Source organism: Peromyscus eremicus, chromosome 2 (assembly GCF_949786415.1).
Source record: "Peromyscus eremicus chromosome 2, PerEre_H2_v1, whole genome shotgun sequence".
Classification (NCBI taxonomy): Eukaryota; Metazoa; Chordata; class Mammalia; order Rodentia; family Cricetidae; genus Peromyscus; species Peromyscus eremicus.
In genome coordinates, this window is record NC_081417.1 from 164,055,012 (window position 1) to 164,081,486 (window position 26,475).

General features: G+C 49.7%; 1 protein-coding gene across 1 annotated transcript in view; it reads right to left on the reverse strand.

Moving 5' to 3' along the window:
• Prkcz (protein kinase C zeta) overlaps window positions 1-26,475 on the reverse strand; it is a 111,531-nt gene that overhangs the window by 10,557 nt on the left and 74,499 nt on the right. Inside the window, exons 6-13 of the mRNA XM_059255510.1 lie at window positions 21,982-22,113; window positions 20,929-21,010; window positions 18,911-18,963; window positions 17,971-18,159; window positions 14,477-14,574; window positions 1,851-1,937; window positions 592-727; window positions 334-421 (exon numbers count right to left, since the gene is read on the reverse strand). Of these exons, the coding sequence (XP_059111493.1) occupies window positions 334-421; window positions 592-727; window positions 1,851-1,937; window positions 14,477-14,574; window positions 17,971-18,159; window positions 18,911-18,963; window positions 20,929-21,010; window positions 21,982-22,113 (865 nt within the window). The remainder of the gene's footprint in view (window positions 1-333; window positions 422-591; window positions 728-1,850; window positions 1,938-14,476; window positions 14,575-17,970; window positions 18,160-18,910; window positions 18,964-20,928; window positions 21,011-21,981; window positions 22,114-26,475) is intronic.

Below are 26,475 nucleotides of genomic sequence, written 5' to 3' on the forward strand. Positions count from 1 at the left end.
TTCCTAAATCACCCTCTGCTTTGGATCCTGATTGAGGCCCGGCTACCACTCCCAAGGAGACCTTGTTTCTTCCACATATGCATAGCCAGCAGCCATCAACTTGGGGTGCTGTGACCTGACCCTGGGTCTGTTTGTCTTTGCTTCATGTTCCTCTTCCTCCTCCCTATGGCTCCTCAGAGAGGAATGTTCAGGGTTGTCTGGTGGGCCTGAGAATGCCAGGGCCCTTGCAGGAGTTGGTCGGGCAGGTTTGTGCTCTGAGTGAACATCACCAGGTGGGGGAAGACTTCTGGAAAGTGTCCACCTACATACACCGGCTACGTGCCTTGTACTCACCGTACTCTTCTCCTCGCAGGATTTCAGGGGCAATATAGTTCGGGGTTCCACAGAAAGTGCTTGTTGTATCACCAGGGCCCAGGCCTTCCTGTGGGGACACAGTGGGGACAGGAGGGTGAATCCCACGGGCAGTGGTACTCCTTAGGAGGTGGGATGGTCACAGGCAGGGGTGCTGCAGCATGGTCACCACTGAGCTGTGCCCAGTCTGCAGGGTGTCAAGGGCAGACAGGCCAGGTGGGGGACAGGTGGGGCAGGCACCTTGCACATGCCATAGTCCGTCAGCTTAATGTGTCCGTCGGCATCAAGTAGGACGTTGTCCAGTTTCAGGTCCCGGTAGATGATCCCTCTCTCATGGAGGAAGTTGAGAGCAATACAGATCTCAGCAGCATAGAACCTGAGGTGGGGGCATTCTGTGGTCAGCAGAGGGACAGTGGCAGGCAGCCAGAGGCTGGTACACACAGCCCCACAAGGTATCCTCTTCACCAGGGAAGTGCAAATTCAAATTATAGCGAGAGTCCACCTCCTATCCAACAGAATGGCTACTTAACATAGCCAGAGTAAGTGATGAAGACATGGGAAGCTGGAGCCCTGTGTACCACTGGTGGGAAGAAGAAGAAGGAGAAGAGAACTAGGGGCTAGGGAGAGAGTGCGGCCTATCAGTAGAATGAAATATTATCCAATCTTTAAAAGGAAAGGATTTTTGACAGGCTACATAGTGAATCACAAAGACGACATCATATCAAGTCAAATATATAAAGACAGATAATCCAAGATTCCACTTAGGGAGGTCTCTGGAATCAGAGGGAGGTGCCCAGGGCTGGGGTCAGGAGCCTGGGGAGTCAGCATTCACAGAGAACAGTTCCAGTGTGAGAGAGAAAGAGGCTCTGTGTGTGGTGGCGGCTGCACAGCCGCGTGTCAGCTTCATGGCACTAAGCTGTATACTTAAAATGGCTGAAATGGTAACATTAATACTGTGTGCATTTTGCCACGAGTGCTATAAAAAGCAAGTGGACAGGCAATAAGTGGTTGCTACTTCTGTCCACTTTCCCCAAAGGGAGCCTAGGTGATACACAGGACTTCATGGGGGGAAACTAAGATAAATAAGAAGGGGCCATCCAAATTTAAGTTTCCCCAGCCTTCCTGCAAGGCGTGGGCTGCAAGGGAAGCACCAGGATAGTGGGCTGGATGGCAGCTGCTCAGAGCCAGGAGCAGAACCGGGGGATTCTCTCCTGACACTAATAAAGACCTGCTGTACTCTACCACTGAAGGAGTATGGAACTCAGAGAGAAAACAAAACAGCCCAGAGAGCCTGCCCTCCTGGATGAGGGGCTTCTGCTGGCAGTCTGAGGAGGGGCCAGCCTGGGCACAAAGCTCCTACATTCCCCCAGAGGTTCTGGGATTCCTTACACCACAGCAAAGTCTCATCTTTGCCACCTTCTGCCCAAATCTCACCCCCCTCTTTTCTTGCTGGCCCGAGGAAGGTCCCCAGGCCACACTCTCCGTGGATCTGGACCTACCTGGCGTGCTCCTCTGGAAGCTTCCTCTGCCTCTGCATGTGGAACATGAGGTCCCCCCCATTGACGTACTCTATGACCAGGAACAACCTGGCAGGAGAGAAGGGCAAAGGATCAGGAGCTGAAAGTGCCCTGAAGCTCGTGCTAGGTTCGCTCTAGTCAAAGGCACCAGCAATGCGGCCAGAGTGAGTAGAACCTCCACAGAGGGTCACTTTTTAGCAGCAGGCGGAGTCACCTCTGGGTGCTGACCTGCTGCCTCTTAAAGTGAATCATACACGCCTAAAACAAGGATGTGACGGGCCACCTGGGAGCTCATGGGGCCAGTAGGAAAAAACTCAAGGTGAAAGGGAGGTGGAGGCTGAGTTTGGCATTTGGATTGGTGAGGCATGAGGCATGGTTTCAGATCCTGACATTTGGCGTCCAAGACCATGTTGGATAATAGATGTGGTTTTTATCACATGATACCAAGGTAGGACACTGTTTTTAGGAAAGAAGAAATACATTCAGGTGTTCACTTGCCTATCATTTTGTCTCTTGTGTTCCTGTCAGAGTCCAGCTCCAATTTGTGGAAGGGTTCTTGGGGGGAGGAGAGAGGAATGAGGAGTATTATATAGAAAGATAGACAGAGACACAAGATAGCTTCGGGAAGGCCCTGGGTCAATACCCAGTGCCTTGAGATTTTATTCTAATGGGCCTTTTATATACTACCAAGGAGAGAGGCAAAAGACCTCCCCCTTTCAAGATCAAAGCACAATGTACAGCCAAGTGTAGACCCTTCAAAATACCTGGTAACCATGCCCATGGCCAAATCATCCCATTATGCAGCCCTGCTGGGTAAAGCTGGCCCAGATTCTCTGACCCTGAGTAAGGTTTTACTAGGAAGCCTCTGTGGGCTTCCACATGTTCCCAATGGTGCTAGGTCTGTTTTAGGGTGAGTGTGTACACACACACACACACACACACACACACACACACACACACACATCAGAGAGATAGTGTCAGAGGCCCTAGGATAGGTGAACAAGTAACCAAAGAAGGGGCAGAGGACTAATGGAGCACAGGGTAAGGGGAACAGGCTGTGGGCCATCCTGGAGGTGGAGCAAGTCTGGCTCAGACGGACTAGGAGAGGATCCATGGGGCAGGTGCGGAAACATGTCAGGAGACATGGTTTAGGGGTGGGCTGCTCTAGTCTCTGTATGTGGATGGACCTCAGGAAAGTGTAAAAGGGCAGGCCCAGGAACCACACAGGTGCCTGTCTGCCTGGTGAGAGAGGGTCAATGTGGATCAGTGAAGAGATGAGGAGGAGCCAGGCTGAACTGGATGGATCTGCCAGTAGCTGGACATAGGGAAGAGGGATAAGAATGGGGGTAGCCTGGCTGCTGGAGCTGAGGTACTGACACTCCAGTGTGGGGACAGCATCGTAGGTCCAGAGGGAGATGGTCATGATGCAGTGAGTCTCAGATGCCACCAGCCCAGCAGGTGGGTAAGGGGAAGGGCAGCAGGGGTCAGGCAGAGGTCAAGTCTCGTTGAGTTTAGGAACTGGGATCTAGCACACAGCCCTCATGTCTCCTAACACTGGCCATGTGTTTTCTTTCACTAATAAGATCTTTGCTGCATTTAATAAGACTTAATTTTCAAAATTCAATTCACAATAATTTCCCGAGATGCCCCATTGAGGGCACCTTGGGGACATCTGGGTTGGCAGCATTTGCCTGGATTGTTTATCTGCAGTTTGCTGGTCACGGTTTTTCTGCCTACCAGCAGAGGGTGGGCGCCAGCAAACCCTTCATCTCCTGGCTCCTGTAAGAACTCTCAGCACACGGGACTGAATGTACCTCACTGCTAACTGTGAATCCACTGTGGGGCGATGTCTGCATTTGGCCTCCAAAGCTCTGGCAAGAAGCTAGAGAAGACAGGAAATACTGTCATAGCAAGTCAACTAGCTATAAGCTACTCACTAAATTCGAATTACATGTTTAGATGAGAAACAATTCCTAATAGGTGGAAATCAAAACAAAAGCCCCCAGCACCAGATGAGGAGCTATGTATTTCCCCTAGGCAGCCAGCCCCAGGTGTCCTGATCCCGAAGAAAATTCTAGTGTGCTTGTGTGAGGGCTGAGGATACCACCTTCCTCCAAACTTAATCATTGTCGCTCAAGGTTTGTATATAAAATGGACCTTCTGCTATAGTGTGAATCACATCTGGATTGCTCACATTACTCAACACAATGAGAAAACTATGCAAATTGTTACCTTGTATTGCTAAGGAATAACAAGGAAAGTCAGAACCTGAGCCTGGGGTACAGTTCAGTGACAGAGAGCTTGCCTTTGCATGTGTGGGGCCATAGCTCCACCCTCAGCACCACACATGCCAGTACATGTTCAGTACAGACAGAAGCTCCCCACAAGGACTTTTGACACACCCAGGTTGAAGCTGCAGAGGAGAACCAGCAGTACGAGGCAGAACCGGTGCACACCAACTATGAATCACCTGTGGCAGCTTTTCTGTTATTGTTCCACAAAAACAAAGGCATTTGCCCTCTGGCCCTTAGAGAGGCAGCCTCCCTGGTGCAGACAAGCAGAGCACTCACCCCTGGGCTGCAATGCGCTCTAAGCTCTAAGTACCTCCAAGTGCCACTCACATAATGATCATGGTGCCCTGGGAGGTGGGTTCGTGACTCTTATCAGACTCCACAAGACATCTAACATCTCAGAATCAGTCCCAGGGATCTTTTCCAGACTCTCTGGGCGACTACAAAGCCCAGCACGGATATTTTTCCACCTACCAAGAATCACAAACTCAACGAGTCCTGCCATCAGGGAGGGTTGAGCCCTTTCCTCAGGTGCCAAGTAGTGGACACTGGTGATAACAGCGTCCCATACCAGGGAGAAACTTCGGTCACTTCCAGAAAACGTAAGCAAACATCCTAGCCTGGAGGGTGTTAAGGCCCACAAAAGCAGAAAGGTAGTAGCATCTCTGTCTAGAGAGGCCACAGTGGATTTCTACACAGGCCATTTCTGTACCGGGGCTGTTTCTCTTCCTGCCCTCCCTCTCTCGAGGGTCTCACAACACAAACCAGGATGCTCTCAAAGTTTTCATCCTCCAGCCATGGCCTCCTGGGATTACAGGTGTGCGCCATTATGCCTAACTTTCTTTCATTTATTTTGTGGGGTGTGTGTGGTATTTCTAGGGGTGTATTGTCACATCATGCATGTGAAGGTCAGGGAACAACTTTCAGGAGTCAGTTCTCTCCTTCCGCCTAGTCAGGCTGTCAGAAGTAAGGCAGGTGCCTTTACCCCTAAACCATCTTGCTGCTCCCCCCCACTTTCTTTCTGTTTCTGTTATAAAATCAGCTGTGAAACTAAGGATTTGTGTGGGGGGAGTGTTCTACAGACAAAACCTCAGTACTGTTTTCAATGCTTTTTTCAAAACAGAAATCCCCCAGGAGTACTGTGTGGACTGGCCTGTAGGCAACTTGGGTTGGTTTGGGGTTTGTGGCTGTGAAAATACGAGATCCTATCCGCTCCTGCAGTTTGCTCTGTGTGCTTGGCAGGTACTTCCCACACCAAGTTTCTTAGCCTCAAATTCTGTCTCGGGCCACGGCTATGTTTCTCAGCCAGGTTGAAGCCAACACACAGACTTTATGCACAGGTGTCTGTGCATCAGACAATAAGCACCGGCCACTGTCCACAGTTCCTTTGGTCACACAGCCATAGCAACCCCCAGGGGAGACATATTAGGACGGGCAGGGGCCTGTTGAGGGCAGTCAGATTCCTAATGCTTTTAAGGCCATACCACTGTAGGAAGGAAGCAGCTAATGGCTCAGATGGTGGATATTATCACTTATTCTTAACAAAATGTGCAGAAGTTACTAAAACCCAGTAGAAATGGATCCGTCCGCACAAACAAAGGGAGAAAGGGCATAAGGAGAAGCAGTGAGCTCCAGGATGCAGAGCCAGAGAAAGCTGTAGGTAGTAGCCAAGTCCACTGCTCCCCTCACCAGGAGAGGACTCAGAGAAAGAGGGACTCTGTAAGGTCCACTTCCCCTGTTCCCCAGCAACATAGGTACCCATCCCTGACCTTGGCCTAGAGAGAAGACGGATGGGATGGCCAATCAAGAAGTAACCGGCTGGCTGTTTACTGCCTTGTGTTTTATTTGAACACAGCCATGCATATTTTCCTTTGCTTTTTTTTTTTTTTTTTTGGTGGTAGGGTGGGGCTTAATGTGGCCCAGGCAGGTCTTGAACTTTTGATCTTCTACGTCTGCCTCCAGAGTGGGATTACAAGTACATACCGGCATGCCCCGCCATGCCATTTATTACATTTGTCTGTGGCTTTTGTGCCACAGTAAAGACTATACAGCAGAGAAAGTGAAGTCAGTCAAGAGCCACAGCTGTCCCCGAGCGACACCACAGCCTAGTCTGTATAAGCTATGATAATCAGGAACACACTTGTCTAATGACAAGTTCTCAGATCACATCCCTGCTGTCAAGACACTGTGCTACATTGATTATATAGTTATTTGAAAAAGGTTGCTAACTCTTGGTATAAATAGTAACAATGATACAAGTTTTGATGGCTTACACTCTATATAGACCTGAGAGAGTCAGCCTAGAATCTGGTCAGTGTCACAGAGAACAAGAGGCCAGACTCTCAACTGAGGCCTAAGAGAACAGAGGTGAGGTCCAACACCGGCCACACTGCAGACACAGCCCAGGAGCAGCGCACAGTGAGAAGGAAGAGTTAAACCCCAGTCCTTGACGCAGAAAAAGCTGTGTTCTAAGAAAGATGTGGACAGACAAGGAAACCTGACACAGCTGATCCAACAAGAGGATTTTATCTCTTCCAAAGAACCTTCTACTGGGGCGGGGAGGGGGCAAACTGCTTAGATGTCTGCAGGAACAGATGCAGAGCAGGCCATGAACTAACTGTCGGTCAGTGTGACTCAGACACCACAGGATACCAGCCCCACACAGTGTCTGATGGAGAAACTGAGGGACAGGAGAAAGCAACTGAATGGCTGGGGAGAATGCTACCATTTGGAAACCCCAAAACAGTAACACTGGCAAAGGCTCTGAGGAAAACCCCACAGTACCCACCAAGAGGTAATACTGGGCCTGTGGTTCAGAGAGTGCTCACCTGCCAGATATGAGACGCTGGCCTCTCACCCTAGTACCAAAAAGGGATGGGGGCGGAGTGGCGGCTTAGTGATTATGAGTGTATACTGCTTTTGCACAGGACCCAAGTTCAGTTCCCAGCACCCACATCAAGTGGGTCACAACCATCTTTAACTCCAGCTCCATGGGATCTGCTTCTGGCCTCTGAGAGCACCTGTACACACACACACACACACACACACACACACACACACACACACACACACACACTAAATCTTAAAAGCAGTTGTAGCTGATAATTTCCAGGATTTTCCATAGAATAAAAGATATCATTTTAGAAATCCAATAAGGACTGCCTAAGAAAACTACATACCAACCAAACATCACTACAAATAGCAATGAAAAAATAGTAAATATCAGCAAAGTTGGAAAGCACAGTGTCAGACTAACACAGGACATGGCTTTCTCCAGGCATCCAGGGACAGTCTAGCATCAGGACCATTTTAGCAGTGTTGAGGTGACAGTTCATTTCAGGGGGCTCAAGGGAGTAAAAATTCAGCCATCTTCAGAACTGGTGATCTCTCAAGGCAATATGCTCTTTTTTTTCTTGGGGGAGGGGCTCTTTTTCATGTATGGTGTGTGTATACATGTGTACACATGTTTGTATACGTGTAGGTACATGTGTGTGTTTGGAGCTCTGAAGTTATGTTGGAACTCTTCCTCTATTCCTCTCCTCCACCTTATTCACTCAGGTAGGGTCTCTCAAACCCAGATTTCACTGATTGATACTGCTCCTGTTGCTGCCAGCTTGCTTAGGCAAGCTCCTCATTCCACCTTCCAAGGCCTGAATTGGAATTGCAGGTGAACAGCCCCACCACCCGACATTTACACAGGTTCCAGAGATCTAGACTTCAGTCCCCGGGGCCCATGCAGCAGGTGTTTAACTGCTGAGCCATCTCCCCAGCCCATAATGCTCTCCTGACAGTAAAACAGAAATAGATGCAGATACCCTGACAAGATAAATACCTTTCCGAGGCAGTCACTGGTTCCTCTTCTTGCCCACATGCCCTCTTAGTGTCTCTAGAACCTTCTCCCACCTGCTGGTGACCCACAGGACTTCAGGCGGCAGGTCTAGGACTGGAGGGGTGGTTCTTGTCTCTTAGAGCTTGCCCACTGCAGTAGCTTCTGTGAACCAGAAGCCGGAGCAAGGGCTGAGGGTGGCGCTCTCTATCGTCCCTTCCAGCCCCATACAGGGTGCATCTGCTGGAGGGTATTAGGGTTTGGAGGGCACCTCTCACCCCCTTTCTGTCTTTCTTGGTTCTGTTTTTCTGATGGCACGTGACCGATGCTTGTGGCTGGCAGTGTGCCATCTTAGTATTCTATCCCTGGCAAGGAAGAGGACAGTGCTGGTCATTCTTGCCAGTCACCTGGAAGGTGGAGTGTCCAGCTAACATCAGTAGCCTGGGGAAGATGAGACACCAACCTGTGGGGGAGGGCAATGTCTGCCTCAAACAAAACAAAAAAGTAAAGTGTAGGGGTTGTTGAGGAAGACACTGGAAGTCAACTTCTGGCCTTCATACACACACAGGCAAGTACACCAGCACAGACAGGCGTATGTCCCCACCCCCACAATGAATGGGCAAGGTCCTGGGTTTGACCCTCGGCACCAACCAATAAACAACAAGAGAAAATTGAAACTTAGGCATGGTAGCACATGTGTGTTTGTGAACCTAGCACTCAGCAGATGGAGGCGGGAGAATGGAAAGTTCCAGGGACGGCCTACGCTACATAGTAAGACCGTGTGGGGGGAGGGGGGGGAAGAGGGAGAAAAGGAGAGGGAGGAGGGAGAGAAATGGACTTTCAGAGCTGATCCTGAGAGCTACTTTAACAAAAGGAGTCCCACATCCTTGTGAAGCCAGCCACTGTCCCCAGAGCAAGGCAGAACACAGCAAGAAGGGTGTTCAGCTCTGAATGGAGAGGTACGTGACAATTTCATATCCACCCACTACGGCACAACCACCTTTAGGTCTGTCAGTCAAGGCCACTGGCTCAAGGACTTGGCTGTGGGGAGTGTGACCTCACTCCCAGCCCCACCCCCCAGCAATACACCCAAAAGCTGCCTGTCACTTCCTAGCTGGGAATAGACAGCTAAATCTCTCTCATAGATGGTGGAGGGCATGCCCTAATGGGAGAAACACCTCTGTGTTGTCATTCAGTGGACACAAGCGATGTCACAGGGTGCCAGGGGTCCCTTTGCTGCCCAGGGCTTCATGATGACTCACCAATAGCTACCCAGTGTTCTTAAGATGGCAGAGAGAACCAACATTTAACAAAAATATACCTGGAACTCCTATATCTGAGTGAGCGCAATTCACCCGCTCTGGACCCCTGGCCCAAGCCTAGTGTCTAGAGCTGTGTTCTAGAGTAAGGGGCTGCTGGAACTGTACGAGAACCACTCCAGGGTTTTGAGACGCTACACTGTCATCACGAAGGCTGACATGGCTCCCACGCTCAGTTCCATAGCTGCCACTCAACACTAGTTCTTTCCATTCTGGGCTCCAGCGTGACGACAGGAGTCTGACAGAGCCTGAGTCATCCTCCCTCCCACGGCCTGAGTGATTCTTGCCCAGTTCACAGCAAGTGGGCCCTGTTGAGGCCACAGGAAGTGGTTCTGAGGGCTGGACCTGGTACACACCGTTCACTGTCACTTCCGGTTTCTTACCATAATGACCTCGCTTGCTCTATCTCCCACACCCAATAAGCTCTCCTCTCTATATCCAACCTAGGCCTGCCCAGGGTCATTGGGCTGCTTTGCTTGTTCCTGGGGGGGCTGGGTGAGGTCCTTGAGCCCGGTACTTCCTCCCTCTCCACTATGGCAAGGGGGTAGGCGATCACCTGCTGCCCTGTGGCTGCTCAGCTCCGATGTGCCATCCAGCTGAGTTTCACCAACTTCTTCACTCCCATGTCCTAGTCTGGGTGCCAACCTCTGGGGCCCCTCCTGATACATCTAAGAGAAAAAGCTCCCTCCCTCTTCAGCACCGTGGCAGATTTTATAGTTCTCTATAAACAGACATGAAGGATCAAGTGGCATTTAATACCCATAAGCCGCTTCAGGCAGGATGAATTTCCTCAAGTGTCTAAGACAAGATATTTTTGGGGGCCTCTCCAAGGACAACTGTCAGCAGGTTTACCCCTCCTTAAAAGTGAAAGCAGGGTGTCAGCAAGGCAGCTTGTGGAGCAAGCCAGGTGACCTGAGTTTGAACCCCACAACCCACAGGAAGGTGGAAGGAAGGACAACTCTACACAGTTGGTCTCTGACTTCCAGACAGGCTAGCACACCCCCACCTCCCACACACAACAGTAATAGTTAAAAAAAAAAAAGAAAGTGAAAGCTACTCCACAGCAGGCCAAGCTAACTAAATTGTTTTCTTTTTTTGTGCTAGGGATTGAACCTAAGGCTCTGCACATGTCAAGACCACGTTCTATCTCGAGCAACTCTCTGGCCAGCAGCAGATATTTCAGTAGCAGTTTGCATCCCTGTCCCCAGGCCACACTTAAATTGGAGGCACACACAAAGGGGCTTAAAAGGAGTCATTTTGGTAGTCTTTCTAGGTTGCCATTTTTCCTGGAATAGTGTAAGCTGAAATGATTTCCCTGTTTTTAGAGGTTTTTGTGGCAACATTTTAATTCTGGTTACTGTTGGAAAAGACCATGTAGACACGGGGTGTGGCGCCATGAACAGATGCTTAGTATTAAAATGCCCATCCTTGTCTCACAGCATGCTACACATACCATGGGAGAGGTCCGGGCCTACGAGAGCAAGAATTCTGCGAGGCCCACCAGAATAGGCACCGCTGGATTTGGGAAGGAAAGAAAGAAATCCTTATCCCTCCATCCCCCAACCCTGCAGAGGTCTCTTTATAATCACCAGGCACATGTGGAAACCATTGTCTTTTATTTACTAGATTTCCACTCACGGCTGCCAGCAAGTGCTAGCATCCTGCCTGGAGTTCCACCGGTTTCCTGTTGTGTATGATCTGCTGGGAGGTAGAACACACTGACATTCATTCAGTCCCTAGCAACAGGCTCAGCAAGACCTCAGGGTGAGTTTCTAGGAGAAGTCTTTATAAACCCTGTGGTCATTAAGAGTGGGATAGGCGAGGCGAGGCATCAGATGTGTCCCGTACCCAACTGCAGGCACCAGATTTTCTGTTCCTGGTGGCTCTGCCTCGACTGTGCAAGGTCAGTGAGGACATATGGACAGTTGGAACAGCCCTCCCTCTATCTCTGACTGAGGGAGACGCTGGGGCTGGTACACAATGCTGCCATTTGTGCAAAGACACAACATCAACCAGGAGAAAGGCTTCCCACATCAAGTACCTTCCAGAACTTCCCAGCTTTGTTCCCAGAGGAAACACATGAAGTGTTTGTGCAGTGTAGGAACAAACAGCCAGGAAGTGTGGGCTGTGGTCTTGATTGACTGCTGTCAGCAAACCTTTAGGGCAGACCCAAGCGATGACACGATATCTTTTTAGGGGATGAGGCACTATGTGGCTTGTGCTCTTCTGATACCTATTTCTAGAGTTTTGTGGCATCTGAGTTACTTCTCAACTCTGAGAGGGACTCCATGGACAACAACAAAAAAGAAGCTTCTAGACCTGCAAGTTAGGTCTGTTGAGTGAAAGAACATTGCCAACCCTGTTCTGAGTTCACAGTGAACCCACTGACATCCTAGCTGCCAGTACATCAGGGCTGGCTGCAACAACTTACTGGTTCCCTTACAAGTCATGAAATTTTTATTTTGTTTTGTTTGTTTGTTGAGACAGGGTCTTTCTGTGTAACCACCCTGGCTGTCCTGGCTGCCAGGACTCATAGAGATCCACCTGCCTTTGCCTCCCAAGTGCTGGGATTAAAGGTGTGTGCCACTACCACCCAGCAACAAGTCATGAAATTTACAGGTGCACATTTTATATTTCTACAGGAAACATGATTTTACTTTAAATTTCACCCCTCTCAGACCGTCACGGTTTACTGACAAACGCTGGAGATACAAAAACACATAGCAAGCCCTTCTCTGATGGAGCTCACAGCCAGAAAGGGAGACATACATACACATTTTCTGACGGTCAAAGCAGATGCACTCAAGGAAAACACCCAAGGAAAGTTGCAAACGGTAAACCACCCATGGCAGACACTTTCAGTGTCAGTGACAGATCCAGTACAAAGAAAAACAGGCAAAGAAACTTGACATGCATAGGCATTACTCCTGGGACCAGGCCTTGCAGTTTGGGATGCTGAGGCTGCTACATTGTCCCAGCGTCACTTTCGGCACTTGGGTGACCTGGGTGGAGCTGCTGGAACTCCTGGTCTTTGTTTTATCAGCATCCCTGCAAATGCTGATTAGAGCACGACCATCTTTTTGCAACCTCACCCTTTGGGAACTCCAAGGCTGGGTTGGGCTGCCTTCCCTCAGGCTTGTTCCTATTCACCAGAGACATGGTCAGGGCCAGGACAGTGTGGAGACAGGGCCATGGGAATGCACAAAGGGGACCATTGACTGCTGAGCCTTTTTGGTGGCTCTGGCTCTGGGGAGGGGAAGAAATAGGGAGAAAGGACTCTGTGAGGCAAGGGTAGGGGATGACTACAGAGTCCTCTTCCCCATGCACAGGAAGCTTGGATTCCTCCCAGTGGGGACTACAAAGTCATCAGAGCTGCCCCGATCAAGGGAAGGGAGCCCTGCGGACTGGGCATCCTGCGGCCAGGCTTCAAGCAGGAAGAAGGAGAGCATCCGAGACACACACACATTCAGGAGTTAGATGCAGGGAAGGGATGACAACAGAATTTCCACTTGATGACAGGAATGCCACCAGCCACAATGGACATAACCCTGAACTGGTTTGGGAAAAGGCCAGTTCAGTCCAGGGCTTCTCAGGTAGGATCACAAAGGCCAGAGCTGAAGAACCTGAACTACAAACTGGCTCCTATAAAATGTGCCCGATGTAGACAGCAGGGTTCACCATGCCAGACTGCACACAGCAAAGCTTTAGCTTATGATTTTATGTTAACTTAGCTAAGCAGCGTCTGTAGGTGTGCTTCTGAGGATGCTTCTAGAGGTAACATGTGAAAACACAGAACATGCAAAGCAGAGGTCCTTCCCCATGTGTGGGAGATGGGAACCAGTGGCCACCCATCCACAGGGGCTGGGGGCGGGGCTGGGGGCTGGGCTGGGCGGTCCATTGTTGCCCTTGGAGTCGCAAGCCTGCACCCCACAGCTGGCTTTTCTGGTCTTTAGCTCACGGCCCACGAGAAGACTGGCTGCTGAATACTTCTAGATCAGGACTTTGGGAAGGACTGGGGACAGCGTTCTGAGATTTGTGCCTTGCTTTTTCTAGAATTTGCTTCAAGCACCATTTTCCTTTTGCCCAGTTTATTTTTAGATAGGATCTTATTATTTAGCTCAGGCTGGCCTCAAACTCATGATCCTCCTGCCTCAGTCTTCTGAGTGTTGGGATTACAGAAGTGTCACCACACTTGGCTCAGCTTTGCCAATTTTTATTTATCCTTTTGGTACAAGAAGCCATCACCTTGAGCAGGGGATGTGAAGCCCCCACGAGTCCTGCTACTGACATGCTGAGTAGGGGGATGGTTGGGGGACATGGTGGAGAAACATACTAGTCCAAGTCAACTGGTCCCCAGATTCTTTTTTTTTTTTTTTTTTCCCCAGGCAGGGTTTCTCTGTGTTGTTTTGGTGCCTGTCCTGAATCTCGCTCTGTAGACCAGGCTGGCCTCGAACTCACAGAGATTCGCCGGGCTCTGCCTCCCGAGTGCTGGGATTTAAGGCGTGTGCCACCAAGCCCAGTTGGGCTGGTCCCCAGATTCTTAACAGTGTACTGTTGTGATCTTAGGCCACTAGATTTCAAACTTTTTTTTTTTTTTAAAGATTTATTTATTTATTATGTATACAGTATTCTGCCTACATGCTTGCAGGCCAGAAGAGGGCACCAGATCTCATTACAGATGGTTGTGAACCACCATGTGGTTGCTGGGAATTGAACTAAGGACCTCTGGAAGAACAGCCAGTGCTCTCAACCTCTGAGCCATCTCTCCAGCCCGATATCAAACATTTTAAAAGCAGTAGAATTTCAACATATATAGTAAAGCTTAGAAGTGACACCTTTAGTGTTTATTAATGCATGTCTCTGTTTAGTGAACAGCAGCAGCACAGGATACCCAATGCTTGCTCTGACACCCCACACCAGACCTAAGACCTGCATTTGGTAGGATGCCTTCAAGAAGATCCCACAAATGGCATCGTGTAAATTCAGATGTGGGAAGTCCACTGCATGTGACACCAGCCAACGGGAACCACAAAGTAAGTCTGAGGATCTAAAAACAACCCAGGCTTGCATGGGAGGAGGCCCATAGAGGACACCTGGGACTGCAGTTCACCTTGGCTTCTGGGGGTTCTTATCAGGAAGCAGCAGAACCCAAGGAAACACTTCCTTCCTTACCGGCTCGTCGTCTGGAAACAGGAATGTAAGCCAACCAGGAAGGGGTTGCTGGACGCCTGCTCGAACACGTGTTTCTCTGTCTGCACCCAGTCGATGTCCTGAAAGAGACCGGGCAGCGCTGGTGAGGCTCCCAAGCACTGCTCAGGGCCCTGGAGAGGGCAGGGCCAAGACGGGAAAGGCTTTTTCCCCTCTGTTTTTGAGAAGGCAGTTTGGAGGTGAAAAGGAACCGCCTATCAAGAAACACATCACAAGCAGGTGTGGTGGCTCAGCACCTGTGGTCCCAGCACTGAGGAAGGTAAGGCCAGGACTGTTGGCAAGGGCAACACCAGCTTGGGCTACACATTAAGTTCCCAGGCAGCCTGCAGTCTGTGTTACAGAATGATCCAGTCTCAAACAAAAAACAAATACCAAACTATCACCACACTATCATCCTTTGCCCCATAACCCTCATCCTGACACCATCATCGCCACGGCCATCACTACCATCATCCATCCACCCCCACTTCTGTCATTACCATCATTACCATCTCCAACATCACCCTCATCACCTCCCCATCCCAAGATGCTTGCTGGGTTTGGCTCTCCACACACTGACTTGTGCTCCCCACGAAGGTTCCTGAAAGGCTGTATCATCATCAGTTAGGACACAGGAAAGTAAGGATGGAGGACTAAGCAGATTCCCTAAGGCCCGAAGCCACTGAGTCTGCACACAGGCCACAGTCATGTCCAGAGCTCAGCTGCTACCACAGGGCCATCTCCTCCAACTCTGTGGAGCAGCTCAGTGGGATGCTGCAAAGTCAGACCAGGGCTTGGCTCCACCACGGCCCCCGGGACGGAGAGAGATGAGGCTCCCAACCCCATCTTGATGTGTAGAAAAGTGAGAAGGGTAGAGACATGTTCAAATAGTACTGTCTTGAAGGTTTTTGGAGAAGCAAATGACCAAATTCTTAGTTGGCACCCATTTAGTGAGCTGGAGACAGCCACCACTCCCCCTGGTATGCCCTCTGCTACCTCTGATCCCCAGGGGCTCCACCAGGTGGAACAGTTTCAGCCCTTCTCCATGCAGAGGACACCTAGCTCCACTTCATCCAGACTCCAGATTTGCTCACCCAACTGCTGCCTGACCTGACTGTCACACTCAGGCGGCTCACACTTCAAGCAGCTGCCAGGGCACCCAGATTCTTGGTGGAAACCCAGTGGGTTGGCTGTCTTCCACCTCTCCCAAGCCTGGGCCACCCTGCACCAGCAGCATCACCGACAGGTTCTAATTTATAGGAACACCTGGCATTGTGCTGGGCTGACACTGCAGTGCAGGGGGGGTGGGGGGGGTGGGGGGGAAAGAGAGGCTTGACCACAACTCAGCAGGGAGCAAGTGGGAAGGTCACCTCGGAGAACCTACCATCCAAGCCCCTGGCAAACTAGCATCACATAACAATGCCTGGGGCCTGGAGGGACAATGCAGGTGAGTTCCACTGGAGAGGAGGGAGAAGGGCTTGTGTGTCCCAGGAGCCTCAGCTCCAAGCAAGCGGGCCAGGCTCAAGGACAGCAGGAGCCAGCGGGGCAGCCCCCCTCAGGCCTTGTTCAGAGCCACATCCTAGACAAAGCAACTCGGGGAAGGCAGGAGGCAGATGCTCGGGAAGCAGTGGCTATGGTGGAGCCCTGAGGCAAAGGTGACTCAGAAAGAGAACCAGTTTCAGCTCAGAAGGGTTCAGTGGCGCCTCAAGACTGTGAGGAGAGGAGACACCTGGTGGTGAGGACAGGCTTGAGTCATGGGTTCGCCCACTCACTCACTCACTCACTCACTCACTCAGCATCCAGGGACACAGGGCCAGCTTGACAGGCTATGCATTGTACAAATGCACCCTACACGTGAAGGTCCCAAACCAACCACAGCCCCAAGTCCTCATGGCTGGGGTAGGGGTGGAGATCCTTTCTATGACCCGACAAACACGACAATGCTTAGTGCTGGCAGTGGCTAACGGGCAGCGTCTCTTATCTACACACCGGCTTTCCTCTGCTCTGGAGAGACAGTGGGCACTCAGTGTAACAGCAGAACAGCAAACAGACCTGAGGCAACAAGCGTATGAAAACGTGTCAGCCTCATCCATCATCAGAGAAGCTGCAAGTCAAGGCACACAGTGGGTACTCACATACTGGGAGGGAAAGGCACACAGTGGGTACTCACATACTGGGAGGGAAAGGCACACAGTGGGTACTCACATACTGGGAGGGAAAGGCACACAGTGGGTACTCACATACGTACTGAGGGGGGAAGGCACACAGTGGGTACTCACATACGGACTGGGAGGGAAAAGCACACAGTGGGTACTCACATACGGACTGGGAGGGAAAGGCACACAGTGGGTACTCACATACGGACTGGGAGGGAAAAGCACACAGTGGGTACTCACATACGGACTGGGAGGGAAAGGCACACAGTGGGTACTCACATATGTACTGGGGAGGGGAGGCACACAGTGGGTACTCACATATGTACTGGGAGGGAAAGGCACACAGTGGGTACTCACATACGTACTGGGAGGGAAAGGCACACAGTGGGTACTCACATACTGGAGGGAAAGGCACACAGTGGGTACTCAAATACGTACTGAGAGGGAAAGGCACATAGTGGGTACTCAAATACGTACTGAGAGGGAAAGGCACATAGTGGGTACTCACATACAGACTGGAGGGAAAAGCACACAGTGGGTACTCACGTACTGAGAGGGAAAGGCACACAGTGGGTACTCACATATGTACTGGGGGGAAAGGCACACAGTGGGTACTCACATACGTACTGAGAGGGAAAGGCACACAGTGGGTACTCACATACGTACTGGAGGGAAACAAAAAAGCCAGAAAATAAGTGTTGGTGAAGATAGAGCCCTGTGCCCCACTGGCAGGAAGATAAAATGGCGCAACCATGTTGGACACAGTTTGGGAATTTCTCCAGAAACTACATCCAGAATTACCACATGACCATTCCTAGAAATACACAGAAAAGAGGTGGGTGGTGTGGCGCATGCCTTTAATCCCAGCACTCAGGAGGTGGAGGCAGGTGAGTTCTAGGCCAGCCTGATCTATAGAATGAGTTTTAGGACAGCCAGGACTACACAGAGAAACTCTGTTTTGAAAACCCCAAAAAAAAAAAAAAAAAAAAAAAAAAAAAAAAAAAAAAAAAATACATAGAAAGAATGGAAATGGACTACACAAACTCCTGCCTGTGAAAGTTCACTGTTACTGTTCACAACAGTGCAAAAAGTCCCATACTCTAGAGAAAATGTCCATGAAGAGATGAACAGCGGGATACATCATTACACTCAAAGGTTCTAATTTTGCTGCTGCAAACTTTGAAAGTGAGAAGCCATGACTCAGTGTAGCATTCAGTTCACTAAAGCCCACTCCCTTTGGTGATGTCTTCCTGCACATCCATATCAGGGGACAGATGTGCACATCCTGAATCCCACAGACACTTTGGTAGGACACACACTTACCTCGTCATCGTGGACAAGTTCCTTCTTTACCACCTTCATGGCATAAATCTGATCGTTCTTCTTCAGCCGTACCAGGAGGACCTTGGCATAGCTCCCACGCCCGATGACTCTGATGAGGTCAAAGTCCTGCAGCCCCAGCCCCTGAGAGATTTTGATACCGTCTACCCCATCGATGACAGGCTTAAGGTCCTAGGGAGAGGTTCAGAGAAGGGAGGGGGCACCATTTGCCAGAATCCAAGAACTGTTCACCCTCGTATGGAAGGCAACGAGGCCTGTCCCTCAGCATGGAGCCACGTCTCATGTTCTAGCCCCATCTAACTCTGGTTAGAAAAACTATGAACCAAGACCGTGGGCTTCTCAAGGAAAGAGCTAGAAATACAGCAGTGCCTGCATGAGGGTTCTGTGGGGCTGCAAACTTGGGCATGTTCTCTAAGAGTGCGAAGCTTAGGGACCTGCTCCACGAGGGTAAGGAAAGTAGTGCATGCTCTGTGAGCTGGGGGTGGGGTGGGGGATCTGCTCCACGAGGGTGGAGAGAGCAGAGTCCGCTCTTTCAGGGTGAAAGTGAGGGTACAGAGAGTGATCAGCAAAGGCTGTGAGCACAGCACGTTCTTCTGTTTCCCCACACAGATTTATCACCAGAGCTGGCTGCAGGTATGGGGCTGGATGGAGCCAGATGGAGCCTGTGGGTCAGATTCTGGGAAAAGGCCTGACTGGGGGAGCAGCTGAGGGCCTGCCAGACCAGGAAGGACAGGGAAGCAGCTAAGAGGTGAGGCTTGGGAGCAGATACAGTGTGGCGAAGTCACAGTCAGGCCGTTGGTCTCATCTGACCCAGGCACAACAATTTCCTAATACACCTGGGCTGCACTGAAATCCACGTAACTGTCCCAGAAGCAAATGGGCTTTCTGAAAAGCCCCTGGCAACATTAATCTTATCACTTACCTCAGAGTCATCTTTGATGTTGTCATGTTTCCGGGATGAAGAAATATAAGCAACTAGTAAAGAGAAAAGGAAGGAAGGGTTTTACAAACGTCACAGGCACACAGGGACCCAGGGGAGCCTCGTCCCACGGCAGGGGCCTCAGACAGGACAGCAGTGCTCAGGGGCCAAGCCAGGACACAGCCACACCAGATCCTAGTTTAAAGAGTGCTAGGCTGAACCAAGCTGGCTGTGTGAACATGAGGTGGGACACTGGGAAGAAGCTAGCTACAAGCTCCTTTACTTATGACGAGGTCACAACCTATAAATCCATCAGACCACAAGTATTATATGCTGAAAATGCAGTGTGCACAGTTCATTTAGGGCTGGTGCTGTGGTGTATGCCCATATTCCTAGTACTTGGGAAGTAAAGGCAGGAGGATTGTACAGTTCAAGGCCAATTAGGGCTACAAAGTGAGACCTTGTCTCAAACAAATAAAAAAAGAGGGCTGGAGATGTGGCTCAGTTGGTAAAGCGCTTACCTAATATGCACAAAGCCCTGGGTTTCATCACCAGTGCCACAGAAAGCAAGTGGGCAAGATGGCATATGCCTGTAATCCTAGCATTCCACTTGGGAGACAGAGGCGGGAGAATCAGACATTGAAGGTCATCCTTGTCTATATATTGAATTTGAGGACAAGCTGGGCTGCATAAAACCCTGCCCCCAAAATCAAAACCATGGGGTGATGCTTGCTGCACAACTGTGAAGATCTGAGTTTGGATCCCTAGCACACCATAAGAGACAGGTGTGGTGGAACATGCTTGTAACACCAGTGCTGGGGGACTGGAGACAGGATCCCTAGCAACGGCGTAGATACACACACACTCTTGTGTGCACGCACATGTGTACATACAGTCAGAGGAGAAAGAGGAGGAAACACATTTAGTATACTATCAAATAACGATTGAACGTATACCTACGTTGAAAATACCCAGATGCGGTTGTGTAGGTAGACTTTCTTTCATACAACCATAATGTGAAAAATCTCAAGTAAAATCACTGAAAGTCTGGGACCATGTGGAGGCACAAGGTATACCACCTTCCAGTTTCTCTTAGGAGAGTGTGAATGGAGGGGGACATAAGTTCATGGCAGAAGGGGTGGGAAGTAGATGTTGGAAAAGCAGATGATGGATGGATGGATATGTGGGAGGGAAGATGATAAATAGATGGATGATAAGTGGCTACATGGATGAATAAGTGAATGATAGATACATGATGGATGGATAGATGATGTGTGTGTGTGTGTGTGTGTGTGTGTGTGTGTGTGTGTGTATGTGTGTGTGTGTGTGTGAGAGAGAGAAAGAGAGAGAGAGAGAGAGATGGACAGATGGGTGAGTGGGTAGGAAGAGTATCTGAAGGAAGAATCTCACTTTTTTTTTTTTGAGACAGGGTCTCACTATGCAGCCCTGGCTAGCCTGGAACTTGCCATGTAGACCAAGCTGGCCTCAAATTCATGAAGAAATCCTCTTGCCTCTGCCTCCCAGTGCTAGAATTTAAAGGCATGTGTTACCAAATCTGACTCTGAATTTTTTTTTTTCACCTTAAAAAGAAGTTTTTCCTCCTTTGTACTGTCCCCAAATACAACACCTGTGCAGCAGCTACAGGTCGTATGGAGCCACCTCCATGGAGGTCAGCTCTGTGTAGTGCCCAGTGTGTGGGAGGTACCTGGCCTGGTGGGGGGTCACACATCAAGTGTTGTATAGAACAACTGAAATCAGCACAGAGGAAGAGGGTCTCAGCCCCAGGTTCCCAGAGATGAGATTACCGCCTGGCAGCTACCAGGGAAGGCCAGCGGCCCCACCCATTTCCGTGGGGACAGAGGGGTGGCTGTGCACAGTACTGTCCCCAGCCCAGCTCACCCACATTGACTCCTGGAGAGCAGGTAGGAAGGAGTCAGGAGGAAAGGCCAGGAAGACGGAGAGGAAGGCACTGCAGGGCTCAGAAGAGGGGGGCCCACCCAGCTGGGGAAGGGGGCACCTACTTCCATCAGTTTCCTCTGAAGGAAGGTCTACACCATCATTCTTGTCATCTACTGGAGGCTCTTGGGAAGGCATGACAGAATCCTGCAAGAAAATGATGGTGTTGGAGTGATGGGGCAGGAGTTAAAACCCAGCTTTGATGTCATGACTACAAACTGCACCGTGTGTGTGGCGATGTGATGCTGGGTAGAGCACAGAATATATGATGACTGTTACCTATGAGTCTACAGGCTGAGGTGGTCACTCAGTCAGGATCTTAGGTTATTGCCTTCCCAGCAGATGTTTGATAGAAGGGATGCTTTAAGCATGCTTGGAAATACCCCCTTGCCACACTGTGGACATCTTGCTGATAGCCAGGCTTCCGATGATCAGTCTAAGGGCTCTGGGGTCCCACGTAGCTGAAGTTATAATAGAGACAGCTTATAGTGATAGCCCCTAGGGTCCAAGTGCTGGCCTCACTGAGCTCTGACAGGTCACATTTCTGGGCTCATTTCATTATCTTAAGGTAATGTGGACCTGTAGGGTGAAAGGTCCTATGTGCCTTCAGGGTTTAGAGTAGACACAGCAGAAAGGATCTCTAGGGAGAGTGGTTTTGTGGGTAACTCATGCTCCAATCTGGATCCTGTTCTTATTCGATATATGGAATATGGATATGCCACTTCAGGGGCATCTTTCTTCCTCATACTGGCAAGATGCAGATGAGCCAACAGCTTTCCTGGGGGCGGAGGCCTTGGATCTGGCAAATATTGGGTAGGGCCAGAAAGTATTCTACACCTAGGCTAGATGGCTCGGGCAGACTGGCTTAAAGTACAAGTGACAGAAAACTCAGTTAACAACACATTAGGGGGACTGGGCCCTTCCGGTCCCACAGGATGTTGGGATGAGAGGTCCTGTTCCAGACTCCGCCCACAGTCATCGCTGCAGCACAGAGGCCTCCTCCTGTCTGGAGGTAGGATGTAGTGTCACAGCTCCATGGAAAGAAAAGGACCAAGGATGGCCAAGGTCAACTTGGCCACAGGCCCAGAGGAAGCCACCCCTCCCCACACCCCACTCACCATATGCCTCCTGCAGGTCAGCGGGACGAGGACGTGGCAGCGTTTATGGACCAACAGCTTGCAGTTGATGCACCTGTAGCCCTGCCTCGCGAGACCCCATATCCTTTCGCTGCACTGGCCACAGTACGCTCTCTGTGGATGGGAATGCCAGCTATCAGGCCCAGCTGGCCCTCCCAGAAGCCCATGCCACACTTAGAGAGTCTGGCTGAAAACTCAGGCAGACAACACCTTTGCTGATTTAGAAGACACCACATGAGAGGGGCCTGACACCTCCTTTCTGAATGCAGGCCCATTCCAGCTCAGTAGTTCCCTTCTTGGGCTCACATGAAGGCCAGAGGTTGTGAGACCAGGCTGTGGTGTCTGCCAAGAGTCCAGCAGTCCAGGTCGAGAGGAAGCTCCTGATGACTCTCTTTCAAATTGACTGTTGTCATCCCAAAGGTGACTGCTGACATTCTGACTTGGAAAAACGGTGAACGGCTGCATGGCAATTATGTGAGGGTTTTATTTTCCAGAATTTTAAACGGTCCTTTATTATTCATGATTCTAATGAATCTGAAAGTAATAACTGTCAGCCCCACTGGTGGTATGTCCAGACTTTTGTAATTTTATAAAGTCTGTGTGAGAAGAACTATGTTCAGAATCTAGTCACACTCTGGCAAATGACATACCTCTTGCAGCTCTGTGGCATCTACATCTACAAACAGAAATGTGGGCGCTCTGCTGTCTCAGAATTATTAGCTTCCTTATGTGTTTTGGCTTTCTTTTAACCTTTTTGAGACAGGGTCTCATGTAGCCCAGGCACAAACTTGCTATGTTATCAAGAATGACTTTGATGCCAGGCGGTGGTGGCGCACGCCTTTAATCCCAGCACTCGGGAGGCAGAGGCAGGTGGATCTCTGTGAGTCTGAGGCCAGCCTGGTCTATAGAATGAGTCCCAGGACAGCCAGGGCTGATTCACAGAGAAACCCTGTCTCAAAAAAAACAAAAACAAAAACAACAAAAAAAAAGACTTTGACACCCCCCTCGCGCCCCCCCCCCCCCCCGCCCCCCACCGCCTTCTTCCTCTGAGGCAGGGTTTCTCCCTGAACCTGGAACTCATTTGGGCAAACCCACTGACCCTTCTATCTCTGTCTCACTCAGTGCTGGGGTTATAAGCATGCATGACCATGCCTGCCTGGCTTGTTATTCAGGTGTTGGGATCCAGACTCAGGCTCATGGTTGTGCAGCAAGCCCTCATGGCCACTGAGCCATCTTTCTAGGCCAAGCTTAAAATTTCCTGCCTCCATTTCCTGAGTGCTGGGATCACAGGCATGCACAACAATGCCTGCCTTGTCATGTGGTGCTGGGGGTGGAATTCAGGGTCTTGTGCATGCTAGGCACACATTCCACTGACTGAGAGGTATTCCCAGGTTCTTATCGTTTTGAGAAAAGGTCTTGACACGTGGCCCAGGCTGGCCTCAGCCTCCCCAGGTCTGTGATTATAGATCTGCATCACCATATCTGGACAATAAGAGCTACTCTTACCAGGGCTAGGACAGGGCAACTGCTGACCAAGGGCAGCACGGAACTGACAACATGGGCTGGACTAAGACCTCACACTCATGCTTCCTAGGGGAGCTACCAGAACTGTACCAATGCCCTTTTTCCTTATTTTATTTTCTTCTTATTTTTTTCTGAGACATGTCATCTCCATGTCGCCTTGCTGGCTGGAAACCCGCTGTGTTGAACAGACTGGCCTCGAAGTCACAGAGCCTCCAGTCTCTGTCTCTGGAGTGCTGGCATTAAAGGTACACGTACACTGCCACACCTGGCTAGTGGCTCTTTATTTGAAAAAGTCTATACTTGAATCATCAACATTTCAAAAAACAAGCCATTAAAACAATAAAGCAAAACCAAAGCTCCAGGCTTCTATTCTCAGGAACTCACAGGAAATAGATTAATGGGATAAAAACATTTTAAAGTCTGTTTCACATGCTGCTAATTTGTTTCTTGTTCTTATTTTTCAATCACGTATTTTAATTTTTCAAATATATCAAACACTTGTTTTTGCATTCAGTCAGGCCAAGCCTTCCTCCTCAGTTTCTGCCCCTGACCAGAATGACTAGTTTCCTACTATGTTTTTTCAGTTGCTGATTGTGAGCCCAGATGTCCAATTTACTATCTGTGGGTATCCTTTCAGGTGCCTTCAAGAGGGACAGTACTTGCTTCTGCCAGCCGCCTGGGGACACTGCTGGGCTGGACCCTTAGAGGGTATATGTATGAGGTCCAGTGTGAGGTTCCAAATTCTCCAAAGGAGTATTCCTGTTCCTCTGCCTTGCTCTACCTGGGAAGGGTGGGGCTCATGGGAAGACCCAAACCCATTTCTCTCAGGGCCTCAATTACTGGAGTAAATACCAATTCCAAGTTCTCTGTGAAAGGGTGTGCAAACCAGGGCAGGTCAACCTAGCTCATGACCACCACTCCCCCTTTTTTGGTATATGAAATTTTACTGGCACATTGCTGTACCTGTTGGCACTCATACTCTCTGTGGCTTTTGAGTCACAATGGCAGCACCAAGTGTCCTTAAAAACTGAAAACATAAATTCTGGCCTTTCGTAGGAAATGTCTGTTAGCCAATTTAGTTGCTTCAGACAAAAGATCTCAGAAGAAATCCTTGACGGTCCTACCGGGTGGCATCTCCTACACTTGCCCACTCCAAGAAGCTTCTTTTCTTGAGATCCTGAAGAGCACGCTCTACTGCTTCTATCTACTCACAACAAAAGACAAAGTATCATCTACCCAGCCTGCCCTGTAGCCCAAGGACCCATGTGTACCAGCACAGGGTAATGTGGCCACCACAAGAAAGACACTATCAACTGCTGTGGTTCATGCCGAGTGTGGGTTGCCCCTCTGTGAAAGAACAGCATGGGGCTGACTGTTGGAGGCAGATTCTTTTGGACAGAAGTAGGGCAGAATACATTCTAGACAGTAGAGTCCACCCTGGGGCTACCCAGACCCCACTGCAGCTCACACAGTTAACCCTAAGCAATTATTATATTCAATGCCCTTGACACTGTCTGAGAAAAATGTCTGCACTACACACAATCACACCTGTTAGACACTCACAACTCTGCTCTGTCCTGGCATTTATCAAAAGCTGATTTGGCCAGGCGGTGGTGGCGCATGCCTTTAATCCCAGCACTCGGGAGGCAGAGGCAGGTGGATCTCTGTGAGTTTGAGATCTACACAGCGAGATCCAGGACAGGCACCAAAACTACACAGAGAAACCCTGTCTCAAACAACAAACAAAGGAGATGGCTCAGTGGTTAAGGGCACTGGTCGCTCTTGTAGAAGATGCAGATACAGCCATCTAGAACTCCAGTTCTAGAGGATCTGACTCCCTCTTCTGGCTTCTGTTGCCACTACAAGCACATGATGCATATGCATACATGAAGGCAAAACACCCACATGCATAAAAATTAAAAATAAGTATCTGAAAGAAAGGGAAAAAAGGGGGGGGGTAACTTGCAGGAACTCCAAAATGGCAACCATTTGTGTTCTTTTGATCTTTTATTCCTTTAGGTTTTATTTATTACACATTTTTTTTTTCTAGGACTGGGGCGATGGCTCAGTTTGTAAGGCCTTGCAAACAGAGAGTCTGATCTCCATCACCCATGTGGGGGAAAAAGCCCAGCACTGGGGAGGTAGAGGCAGGCAGAGCCCTGGGTTCAGTGGCTAGCTAGCTAGCCTACATTATGAAATCTGGCCATTCCCTATCCCAATAAAAAGGTAGATGGGCACCTGAGAAATGGTATCTGAAGTTGTCCTCTGGTGCACTCACCCACGCATCTGTCTATCACACACACACACACACACCACACCCCTGCACCCACCCACAAACATGAAAGCCCATATACATGCAGACAAATTTTCCTACATGGTTTCTAAATTTGGTTTGTTTAGAAACCAAGGAAATCTGAATTGTCTAATGTGGCTAATTCTAAAAATCCCATTGGTCTCCAGTGCCTGCTTTTCCCTAGAGGCTATGTCACTTCTAGTTTTTATAATTTTTTTAACCTCACTCTCTCTGCAAGAAAGCTTGGATGTTCCATTCCCTTAACCAACATTCTCAGCATAATGGAGAGGAGAGTTCTTCTCTCATTATATTAATGCTAGACCTAGGGTCCACAAGGCAGGTCCTACCCCTCTGTCAGATGGCTGAAGGCCCAGCGTCACTTTTAGATCCTCCTTTTGGGTCTCATAAAGGGACGTTTTCCTTCTGAAAGCCAAAGTGAGGTTGGATGGTAAACACAGGGCCATGTGGGGGTCACAGCTCCTCTAGGACTCACATCACATCCTTCTAGTTTGCCAATAAACTAGAAGGGAAATATGGGAAGGGACTAGGGAGATGGCTTAGTTGGTAGGTAAAGTATTTGCCATATAAGCACGAGGACCTGAGTTTGACCCCCTAGCACTCTCACAAAAAAAGTAGGTGTGGTGGTGCATGATTATAAT